At 38.0% G+C, this 12,792-nt stretch overlaps 1 protein-coding gene across 1 annotated transcript in view; it reads left to right on the top strand.

Moving 5' to 3' along the window:
• LOC107294815 (polymeric immunoglobulin receptor) overlaps positions 1-3,390 on the top strand; it is a 29,898-nt gene extending 26,508 nt beyond the window's left edge. Inside the window, exons 9-11 of the mRNA XM_015824078.2 lie at positions 240-368; positions 538-596; positions 1,728-3,390. Coding sequence (XP_015679564.1) covers positions 240-368; positions 538-596; positions 1,728-1,826 — 287 coding nt within the window. The 3' untranslated portion in view covers positions 1,827-3,390. The remainder of the gene's footprint in view (positions 1-239; positions 369-537; positions 597-1,727) is intronic.
• Positions 3,391-12,792: the final 9,402 nt, after the last annotated feature.

Below are 12,792 nucleotides of genomic sequence, written 5' to 3' on the forward strand. Positions count from 1 at the left end.
GGATTATGGCTTTATAATTAATGGAACAATGCAAGTATGCTGTTGTGAGCTTTTCATCCCAAGCTGGACCTGTGGTACCTGTTTCAAATACGGTAATACTTCTGCTGTACACACTAAGTCTTCAGCAATAAGTCTACAATCTACATCAGCTTTTCTCTCCTAGAATTAATACATTATGTACAGTATATAGAATCTAAGGTGGAATGAATTATAGTGAAATGTTCTTTTTCTTTTTATAGATCTTGTATCCGTTGGAAGCTACAGGACAAATATCAGCATGACAGAGTTTGAGAATGTGAGACAGTATGGGGCAAAGGAGAATGTAAACGTGGGAGAGTTTCATGAGACCCAAATGGGAAAGAAGGATGGTAATGCTATTCAAAATGTATTCTAACTGTGGCTTGATGCTTATCAACCAGATACAATTGTCACTTCTTCAGCAATGAAGTTACATTATTTTGCCATTTATAGAATGGATGAATACATGAAATTCTCTTTTTTCACATTCAATCTCAGAATATCTTACTTTCTTTTCAGAGTATTCAAGTACTTCTGGCAGTCCTAAGGAAGATGGAAAATCAAAGAAAACAAAGAGGGTAAGGGCAAATTATATTATTTTGACATGACTATAATGATTAATATGATTTATTATTTATATTTGTATTTATTTATTTATTATTTTATATTATTTTATTATTTATTTATTTATTTTTAGAGATTAGGACAGGGGTGTCAAACTGCCAGCCCGTGGGCCGGTTTCATCATACCGGAGCCACGCCCACCCCATTGCCGGCAATGGCAAAAAAGCTCCGATACGTTGCGCAACGTCATGTGACGTCTCGAGTTTGACATGTCTGGATTAGGATGTTATGCTGGGACTTTTCTCTATCAACTTCTTTCATATCTTAGTCTCTTTTAGCAATACTTTGTCAAGCACAAACTTTCTCATGTTCATCCATAATTACAGAATCTTCTGTACTTTGGAGTACTTTGGCTATTTTTTCCCTCAATTTTGAGGGAAATAAATAAATGTCTTTTTGTTTCACAGTGCTTTTCTATCACATCATAGGGATGATTTTGGAAGTTGGATTTATTTATTCATTTATTAATCAAATTTACATAGCTACCATCTCATCAGAAGGGACTCTGAGCAGCATACAAAAATCAATGGATGGTGGACCATTTAAAAAAGATTGTCATGTTATTTTCTTTTCCTATGTAATTTTACATTATAATTTAAAATTAGCATCTTATTTTACTTGATATTCTAAAACCTTCTCCCAAACCTTTTTAAAGCCATATTGTTTGAAATATTGTACCAAGTATTGTCGTCTGGAAGATACATAGCTTAGAATCCTGCAACAGTTCAGTTCTGGTTTTTTGCTGGTTGGGCTGAAAAAAACTTGAAAAAAAACCCCTCTGAAACTTGTTTCTAATTAGTGTCAATAATGGGTTAAATAAACCAATGATCTCATGCAGTCTAGATAGCTAATGTTGTAGGAATTAATTACATATGGGATGAAGTATGATGACTGTTAGCATCAAATTATAGCATTAAAGTTTATGCTGTAATACATTTATTAGTATTTAAGGCAGCCATACTGCCTGGAAACTTTGTGGAACTGAGATCACATACCTGCAAAATGCATGTGACTATTTTGTTAGATTCCTCATCTCGTTATCCTCAGGCTCCATTAAAATAATGCCAGGATTTCTATTCGTTTTAGGGCTCTAAAGAGGAAGCTGAAATGGCTTACACGACATTCCTGCTTCAGTCAGACAACATTGCTTCTAAAGTATCCTCCTCAGACCAACCAGCTGAATAGTCTCATTTGGGACAGCTCTGAAGATCAGTGAAAACTAATTATACCTTAATGATTGAAGAGAAATCATGACTGGAATCAACAAACACATTCTTATACTCATTTTGATAATTTCCCAGATTGTTTCAGTTTCATCACAGCTTATCCAATTATGCACTTCTGAGTCTGATATACTGGTTTAAGAGCTAAACAGCTTTATTCAAGTTGAACCATAAACTTCTTAATCTTATAAACATAACCAACTGTGTTTTGAAATGATGTTCAGAAATTTTGCATATGTGATTTGGTTGTCTTCCTATAAAAGGCAGAAATTCTACAGATCCTAATGGCAGTGCATTTTCATAAAATACTGGGTTACTCAATAAAGGGGCATGGAAGGATTTTTTTTTCCCCATTAGACTAACCCAAGTTTAAGCATATTGTATTCTCTCTGGAGAACTCAGGGAACATGCAACACATTATTTTTTTTTTCATTTTGACAAACTTGTTCTGATGTCTTTAAGCTGAGCATTAATGGCTAGTCTAAGTACATTTCAGGACTGGCCACGGATTTTCACTTCCTGACCCTAGCTCTGGTGCACCCTGGACCTTCATCTGGGAGAAAGAAAGATAATGAAAGCAACGGCTCTGGGGTCCACATAAGAAGGGGGCCCCAATCTAAAGCGTTTGTCTTCTGATTCAAGGCAATGAAATTGATCAACTAAAATTTAATCCCAAATTAGTTACATATTTTGGGTTTCACAATATATATTTCTTTTTTTTTAACCATTGATAACAATAATCACAGCAACAATTACACCTATAATACAATAAGAATATGGTTATATAGGGGTATCCAATGAATGCCCTCTCCTTGGGCCTTTTACAATTTTACAAAGACTCTGGTTACAATACACTTAGAAACTCCATTGATACCAAATGTTAGAATGCTTTAAATGTAAATATATTTAAGAATAGGATAACCCAGAAAAAACTCTGAGCAGCAGACAGAGTTAAATTTCTTACTTTAAACTAAATCTCTAGAATTGAATAAATTAAACATTGTGCACTCACTGCTACATCTGAAAAACAGAAAAAGCCCAAGCACAAAAATGCAATAAGAATAAATTTTAAAATATTTTTGTTTGTGTGTTTAATAGCCTGAGTGTTTCCATGATAATTGCAGGATGTCAGCTGTGTAGTCTGCAGACCCTCCACTGTTTTGCAACCATCCCCATCAGCCAAGTGGCTTAATAAATTATTAACTGAGTGTACAAAAATGTTCTGCGTTCACTACAGTGCGGGAGTTAATCTGATTAAAACCATGTAAAATCACCATCCTACAATACACAAATATTTTAAAGTCAATACTGAAGGCAAACGCATTTGATGCTGATTAGCATCCCTGAGTTCTAAATGATCCTCTGCTGAGTTTAGCTATTGATCTGCTTTTGAAAAATATATTTTTTAAAAATTAACCATCTTTTGTAATGCTAATGATTTTATCTGATCATTATGGAATCAATGATTTGAAGACACATATAATGTTTATTATGGTATGTTTCATGAATAAATATTTGATTAAGAATTTGAGTGTGACAGTTGGGTTTATCTTTATTTCCGTCTTTGAAGCATGCTTACAAATACCTCTTCATGTTTCTCACATCAGGAAGAGAAAGAGGGGAGAAGACAGCAGGTTGTAGAATTTTAAAGCATCTGGACACCTTTAGTTTTCTTTAGTTTGTAGAGTCATAGTAATTAAAAATCCTCAATTTTTGATATCATTACTAACCAATATAGTTCAGATCTTGGAGATACGGTATATATATTTACTGTTAGTTCAGTTTTTTTCTCTTGAACAACACTGAGACAATTTTGAATGAAAAATGTAATGCATTTTTTGTACAATTGTAAAGACCTAAGTGTTGTCATGATTAATTTTATAACTTTTACTAAGGATTTTAACTACAATAATAAAATCTAATACAAACTAAAAGAAAGTAAGAATGGAAAAAAGAGTGAAAGATGCAAGACTGAAAGATGCAAAAGAAAAGAAAAAAGAATGTAGAAAATAGACAGAAAAAAGAAAGAAGAAAGAAAATATACCATAAAAGAATAATCCAGGTGACTCTCTTGGTTTCTTATTTGTATTTCCATTTTTATTTTTAAAATATCAATAGTTTCTTTTGTATGTCTAGTGTGACAACCTTTTCCATTTCATTCTCATAAACTGTCATTTGTATATCTATTTTCCATGACATCTCTGCCATGTCAAATGGAACTTGTTCCTTGCCTGCTATTTTTTACAAAACATATTTTGGACACAGTCTATCCATAGAAGCAAATATCTCTATTGACACTGTTGACATTAACTTCTAATTCCATTTGTCCAAAATGTCCTTCAATATTTTCAATGTTAACATATTTTATACATCCCAATTAAGTAGTGGTTAATCAGGCTTATGTATTTTTTCCCTTTAACTAAAATCTTTAGTTCCCTCTTGTGTTCAATTTTCAAAACTGCTTAACTTTATTTTGTCTTGTAAAGCCCAACCAAATCTATCTCCTATATGGGAAGGATTCTTTATAATTTTTTCCAAAATCTTATTAGAAATTTATCTGGAGCCTTAATCCATTTATAACTTTCTGTGATCAAAGTTTTATTTATTTTTCCTATTTGTTTTAAACTTTTTAAATTCTTATGCTTATGATTAAAATTTTATTTCATGAAGGATTGAAAGAACATTCACCCAGTGTCTTCAGACTTGTAAATCTAAAGGTCTCCAATAGTTTAATAGAAGTTAACAAACAATTTCCAAATCTGTTTATGGGAAAAAAATTGCAAACTTAGTGTCCTTTAAAAAGCATCAACTGTGGTTTTGAGCAAGATGACTCTCAGTGCCCAAAGCCACCAGGGACTGCTGTCTTGCAATGACTTCATAAGGAGCAACTGTTTGGACTGCACGTGGATAATCTTCTATCTTCTCTTGTTAGGAGAGATTTCAAAGAGCTGGTTTATTCATCAGCTCTTTCTTCTTCACTGCAGTCACCAGTTCTACTTTTCACAAAGCCATCCTTATTTGTCATTTCTTCTTCTGGAAGTCCTTGAGTTCATCATTCAATCTAGATGATCTTTTTAACTCTCTGCAATTTATTGATTGAGGCAAGTTGAAATTATACAGCTGAATTGATTTTTAGTCATGTTACCAACTTTGGTAAGTGCTAAAATGGCAATAAAGGGAAATAATATTTGTGTCACGGGAATGTAAGAAGATACAATTTGGAATATACTGTAAAATGAACCATATTTTGTAAACCACACGTATTTATGTTATTTTTTTCTGAAATTTGTGAGTTACCATTCAAAACCAGATTTTCTTGTGGCAATTTGCAACACAATTAACTATACTCTTCATAGTTTCAGTTGTTATATTAGGCTGTACACAATTCAGAACTTATAAAATCTGTCCAAATCTCTTTCCTTCTGTAAGATTTGTTTACAAATGAGCTAGAATTAAGTTATATAATTGGATCTACAAACTGCAAATAGAAGTGAAAATAATAGATCATCCGGTTAAACTGGTTCATAGATTTATAGGCTTGAAAGAGATTTTGAAGATTTTCTAGTCCAGTTAATTGGCTGGCTGCTAAAACAAAGCAAGGTTATGGCATACACATGAAAGGAGACCAGGAAGCCTGTAATTGTATAGTCCAGTGATGGCGAACCTTTTAGAGACTGAGTGCCCAGACTGCAACCCAAAGCCCACTTATGTATCGTCGGGTGCCGGGTGGCCGTGGCCCATTGGGTGGGCATGGCTGCAGTGGTAACGGCAAACTGGGTGGGACTAAAAAGTTCAATCAATCAATTCCAACTTTGTGAGATCTTTTTTTCCCCGCAAGAAGTTGAAATTGATTGATTGATTGAACCTTTTTTTTTTTTTGCACACGGCAGTGGAGGCCTAAAGCGAAAAGGTTTTATAAAACCCAGCTGAAGGCCTAGAACTGGGGCGATGGCGTGTGTGCCCACAGAGAGGGCTCTGAGTGCCGCCTCTGGCACCCGTGCCATAGGTTCGCCACCATGGGTGTAGTCTGTCTGGTAAAAACAAAGAATGTTTATTTACAGAGAATATGCACATGTAAAGCTTGTAACAATTCTGGGTGGCTAGAAAGCTGATAAACATTAACAAAGAGTTAGGCATTTTGTATAGCTCAGCTAGAAGTTAAGAATAGAGATGGCCTGAAGCAAATAGAATGTTTATTAGCTAACTCCTGAAGCATTCATTAGCCAAAGATCAAGATCTTAATCTGGACCATTTTCCTTGCCAACAATCTGGATTCAGGATCTCATTACAGGTTAGTTGGTTAGTAGTGACTTGTCCTTTTGGCAGACATTTGACTTGTCCCTTCAATTTTGTAATGAAATTCAATAATGCTAAATTAAATTTAGAATTTCTCAAATTTTCAAATTTCTCCAAATTTGGAGAAGGTGAAAGTATTCATGAAATCAATTATACAACTTCCTAAAACATTTTCTCTGTTATGATTTGATTTCACAAATTTAAACAGTTTCCATATGTAAAAACAGTAAAATGAGTCAGCCCTGTAGGGCCTGAAGAACAATAAGAGAAGATTCAGGAGGCCAAGGAGTCAAAAGAAAGAAGAAAGAAAGAAAGAAAGAAAGAAAGAAAGAAAGAAAGAAAGAAAGAAAGAAAGAAAGAAAGAAAGAAAGAAAGAAAGAAAGAAAGAAAGAAAGAAAGAATAGGGACAGCTGGAGATCAATAGAATAATTGTTAGAACATTAATAAAATGTTTATAAGGTGGTATTTCTTATATATCCTGCTTATCCCTGCTTTAGCGAAAGTGTATAAAACCTCTCTTAATTCTATTTTTCAGGGATCCTTGGCATTTTGTCCAGGACCCCTTTTCTTGGAGCACTTCAATAAAAGGAAACAAAACCTGCACCTGGTGTCTGGTGTTCTTCATCGGCTTCAGCACTAGACTCAGACCCTAACTGGGGACAACACAGCCTCCTGTCCAAGACAGGAATTTGCATACCATCCCAGACCTGGCTAATTTTGTTTGTAAAATGATGATATAGACATGATTCCAGAAGGTAGAATGTTCCTCTACTTAATAGCTCACACAATCAAGAAGCTCCCTATTTAAAATTTGGATCTCCTTTTTTTAAAGCTTCCAACCATTGATTCTTATGCTACTTCTGGGTGCTATGGAGCATAAGTTCATACCCTCTTCAAATGTTAGAAGACTAGAAAAAATAGAAAAAGAATGTTTAAAGAAGTGACTCTTGATCTTCCTTGCAACAAGTACAGGCAAATTAATACCTTCCTACCCTTTATGAAATTAGACATAATTCATCTCTTCCCATAACACCGACTTTGTCCAATCATAAATCCAAAAAATGTTGATTTTATTTTAACCCTGATCAAATATATATTTTATACATCTTTATATTCTTTATATAGTCTTTATATAATCTTTGTATAGAGATTTTATAAATGTTTTTATTCTTTCCTCTAACAGTACTAATCTTGATCAATATTGTGAGATGTAAAAAAACCCAAATTTTGATACTCACAATACGAAGACAAGTCTGGTTAACAAAACAAAGGTTTATTGGAGAATAACATACAAAGAATAAAAAGAAAAGAAAAGAAATATAGAAGAGAGGAGCGTTTGCAAACGGGCCTCCTGAACCCTTCCCTATGGACTGGATTTCCAGGAGCACCCTGGCCTGGTTTCAAACTCTGCATCTTATAGCTCCTCAATGCATGCCACATCTAAGAAGCTCTTTCATCTTTATAATGTCCTTTGAAGTTGTACTTAGTCATCCTTACCTCTTCCACCCATCTGCTGTTATCTTGTTTATTTGTAATTTTCACCTAAGGTCAAAATCCCCCTCTTTGATAGTAGGATTTCTACTCAAAGTGTAAGTTCCTGTGTCCAGAGGACTTTTAGGCAGGAAACAGTAAACATTTGGTCATAATTAATTATCTTTGCTGATTACCATTTGTACTAAAGAGACAGTTTCATATAATGACATTACATTTCTACAATTATTTCTACAATTATTAAAAGAATAACTTTTACTTCCTTCAATATTAAGATCAAGATCTTGATCAAGATTAATCTGGGCCATTTTCCTTGCCAGCAATCTGGATTCAGGATCTCATTACAGGTTAGTTGGTTAATTGTGACTTGTCCCTTCAATGAAATTCAATAATGCTAAATTAAGTTTAGAATTTCTCAAATTTTCAAATTTCTCCAAATTTGGAGAAGGGGAAAGTGTTCAATAAAATCAGTTATAGAGCTCCCTAAAACATTTTCTCTATTATGATTTGATTTCACAAATTTAAACAGTTTCCATATGTAAAAACAGTAAAATGAGTCAGCCCTGTAGAGCCTGAAGAACAATAAGAGGAGATTCAGGAGACCAAGGAGCCAAAAAAAAAACCAAAAAAACCCACACACCCCGAAACCCCCACCCACAGTTTTAAATTACAGCTGAAGTCATTTCCTGAGATTCACTCCATCAGAGAAAATTTGCGTGGGTGAACAGTGTAGAAGGTTTATAATTAGAAGTGCTTTAAGGACTTTCTACTTTCCCTAATCTTTAGCCTTTTCATTCACTTAAATACATCTGTCAAAGGTAATTAGTGTTATTCTCTACTACCTGATCTGCCAGAGGCCTGAGAAGAACAGATCCATCTTCTTGGATGGAAAGTTTCCCAACAGGTGTGGAGATCTCTCTGTTCCTCTCCAGTATTGCTTCATTTAGTTTCAATAAAGACAGACAGCAAAAATAAGCCACCATATATCTAATGAGTTATACTTGACTGGCTTACTATTTGTATTATTATGTTAATGACCTGTTTTGATCTTGTGGACTTTGAATGCCTCCATCCAATAAGATGTGTCAGAATACTATATTGTTCATTTGCTAAACAACAGAAGAAGTCATAAAACTCTTGGTGTCATTGGCAATCTACTTATATCTATATCACTATTTGATTAATGCTCTTGATTCTGTAGAACTCAAAGCAACATGCATAGTGTTCCTGTCTCCTATTTTCCCTGCAACAACCAGCCTATAAAGTAGGTTTGGCAGAGAGACAATGATTAGCCCAAAGTCATCCAACCACTGTGTCATGGTTCCAACAGACAGAGACAAAGCAGAACTTCGAGGCTTGCAAGTTCCTCAAAGAACATGTTTATTGATACAAAATCTGAATAGACATGTAACAATCGCCAATACAAAGTTAAGAAATTCCACCCATAAAGCTATGCAAGCTACTACATTCCCCAATACCAGTGCTTTTTTTGTAAAAAAAAAAAAAAAAAAAAGGTACTGGAACTCACACATGTCATACAACCCACCTTGCCTATCCTACAAGGTTCCATCCAGAAAAGGTGACAAAAAAAGCCCTGCCCAATATATCTTCTTGGCAGGCTTTTCACAAAACGCCCAGCCTGCAGTCCCGGGAGTAGCCCATGACCTTGGTTCCCTTCATTCTTCATCAGGGGAAGGGGGTATGTATTTTCCATACTGACAGGGTTGAGAGACTTGAAATCAATGTATAATCTAAGAGAGCCATCTTTCTTTTCCTTAAAAAGTACGGGAGCGGCCACGGATGATTTGGCTGGCTTAATAAAACCCCTAGCTAAGTTTTTATCAATGTACTTTCTTAGTTCTTTCATCTCTTTGGGTGTCATAGAGTACATCCTTGGTTTGGGGAGCTTGGCACTGGGCAGAATTTCAATAGCACAGTCCATAGCCTGGTGTGTGGGGGGGGAGGGGTGGATGTCACATTCCTTCTCACTAAAGGCTTCTGCCAAATCTTGTAGGGACAAGTTGAATCCCCAGCAGCTTTTCGGCTACAGTTTTTAGGATTTTACGGGACTTCCCATGAGTTTCACAGATGGCCAGTGTCTTTGTTTTATCATCAGTATCAGGTGGGAAGGGTCCTGTCCCCAGTCTTAATTTGCGCACTCCCTCCTCCCATCAGATGTGAGGATGCCATTTGTCAAGCCACACTAGCCCCAAGATTACTGCTTCAGTCATCTTCAGAACCACCACAAAATGGATGATTTCCCGTTTCTAAACGTACAGGTATGGTTAGGTGCATGGCAGGGGCACATCTGATGAGGGACCCGTCAGCCTACTCAAACCCCATGGGATGAGGCAATAGCTTGGCTCAGATGCCCAGTTTCAGTACAGTGGGTAAATTAATTAAGCACCGAGAGCACCCCAAGTCTATTAGGATGCTCAAATTCATGTGGGCCTCTGTTTTGGGCACTATCAGTCTGACAGGAATGGCAAAAGGGGGAATGGGCCAACTCACAATGCGGTCCTCCTTGCCTTCCTCATCACTGTCGTACGGTGCCAGCATTTGCTGCAGCTCTGCTTGGGGCTTGGCTTTGAGCTCAGTGGGAGAGGAGGCTTCGACACCCTGGCCTTGACACACCCAATTGTTTTTTCTCTTCCCCCTCTGGGAGCTCTTCATGGTTTTGTGGCAGCACCTGGCATACTCCTGGGTTGAGGGTGAGGAGCAGGGCACTCCACAGCATGATGATTCATCTGACCACACCAGTAGCACTTGATGGAAGCCCTGGCTGGCACTTGGGAGACGCTGGTGGCTGCAGAAGCTTGGGGATGTCGGCCATAGAGGCATTTCTCTTGGACCCGTGGCAGCTTGGATTCGGTGTTGCTTGACATTTTGGGGCAGTCCAGTTCAATGTTTAGCACCACTGCCATACATTAACACTCACGTAATAGATTAGGAAAACCTCAAATGATGCAGGCTTGAAGCAAATTGCAATCTAGCCCCTGTTTGAAGTAATTGACCAGTGACCGTTCAGGCCACTGCCCCAACTGGTTAGCAACTCTTCTTAATTCACGGATGTACTCCTTTGTGGGGCGACCTCTTTGCCTCAGGTGGTGGATTTCTTTCTCAGTCATCAGTACTTGGGATTCATCTTCAAACTGACCCCTCAGTTGCTCCATAATAGATTAATGTCGTGCAATTCAGGAGCCCCCTCATCATGGAGGTTGGTCACCCAGTCGGCACCTTCCTCCCTCTAAGTTTGCCACTACTGCATTCACCATCATAGCCCCACCCAGGTAGGCATAAGCGTAGCAATCCAAATGAGCCTACACGTGGTTTAGGAAAAAGGTCAACTTCTCGCGATCCCCATCGAAGGTGGGCTTGATGGGAGGTGGCTTAAATCTTGGCGGGGCCACCTGCACCTGCTGCTGGGCTTGTGCAGCTTGCTGGTCTTGGGGACGTGGCCGAACCACTCTCTGGACTTCTCTTGGCTGGGCTCTGGGACTGGCATTCTGAGGCTGTGGCAACAGGCTTGGCTGTGATACAGGGCTCAGTATCACAGCTGGTTAGGGGGTGGGAGAAGCAGCATGGCTCCGGCGGTTGGGCTGGAATTCCAGTGAGGGGAGAGAGATGGGTAATTTTTGGCATTTCTCCCCACGTCACCCACCTCCTGGGCAACAGGAATCATATCTTTTACCTCCAGCCAGCTGAACTTCTCCTTCAGCTGTTTGAGCGAGGGGCTGTGGACTGCTGACTAAAATCTCCACTCTCCGGAGTTGTTCCATCCGATCAAGCCCTTTCCTTTCTTGCCGTCTGCAGATGAAGAACCCTGAGACAGCAGCAATAAAAGCTCCTCTCCAGTGGTTATAGGAGTGCTCCTGCACTGAGGGGCAGCCTTAGCTTGAAAGAGGTCCACTAAGGCTATAGTTCCTTCCTGAGGTACCAGTTTCCCAGGTTGGATCAACCTGGTTTTTGGCCGAGCCCCTGCCAGTGATGCCTCCTCAATGGCTGGAGCACCAGCCTGCGCTCCGACAGCCTAAGTCCTGTTGCTGCTAGCAACGGTTTCACATTTCTCCTCCATCTCGAGTCTTCACCAAGTCTTTACCGTTCTCCCAAAAGTGAATGGGTAGGCGGCCAGGGCCAGCACCTCCCAAAAATGAAGTTTTTAGGAGATTTGGTTTAATGTTTAGTCTAGCGAAGCACCTGGTAAACCCCCCTCTCTCCATGCTATGTGTCAACCAAAAATGAGTAGGGAACATGGCTGCAGCCACGCTCATTTTCAAAGTTGACACACTGTCTTTCATCCTCATTGTCCACTGATTGAAATTGTTGTAAACATAAATATTCTATTTTATTTTTAAAGCATAAAAGGGATCACTAAATAATTTTTCAGGCAAATTTTGAGGATTAAAACTATATTTGATTCTAGCATATTTAATTTCTACTTTAGATGACAATGTCTTTTGAGAACATAGCAGCCTTTATAAAATAATCTAGTTTATCCCCCAAATCTCCAACTTTGGACTACTCTGTGTATCCCAGTTACTTCTTTAATTGCTGGCAGATGAGCAGAAATGAGATGAGATCCTGTATTTTTCTGATGCTCCTTGCTTTGAATTGGGTTAATTCAAATAATTGGTCAAATTTAATAAAAATATTATTTTTTACTTATTTGATTTCTACAGCTGCCCATCTCAACGAGTGACACTGGGTTATGTACATCATAAAAACAAAACAGTTGAAAACAATTAAAAGAATACAATGTAAATATCACCACCAGATGGATCCGTAGCTGGCTGACCGGCCGTACTCAGCGAGTGGTCCTCAATGGAACCACATCTACATGGAAGGAAGTGTGTAGTGGGGTGCCCCAAGGCTCTGTTCTGGGCCCAGTGCTCTTCAACATCTTCATCAACGATTTGGACGAGGGGATAGATGGGGAACTCATAAATTTGCAGACGACACCAAGCTGGCAGGAATAGCCAACACTCCAGAAGACAGGCTTAAGATACAGAAGGATCTGGACAGACTTGAACACTGGGCACTATCTAACAAAATGAAATTCAATGGTGAAAAGAGCAAGGTTCTACATTTAGGCAAGAAAAACCAAATGCACAAGTACAGCATAGGTGGCACCTTGCTCAATA

This window comes from Protobothrops mucrosquamatus, unplaced genomic scaffold, assembly GCF_001527695.2.
Source record: "Protobothrops mucrosquamatus isolate PMUCROS unplaced genomic scaffold, P.Mucros_1.0 scaffold2104, whole genome shotgun sequence".
In the NCBI taxonomy this organism is placed as follows: Eukaryota; Metazoa; Chordata; class Lepidosauria; order Squamata; family Viperidae; genus Protobothrops; species Protobothrops mucrosquamatus.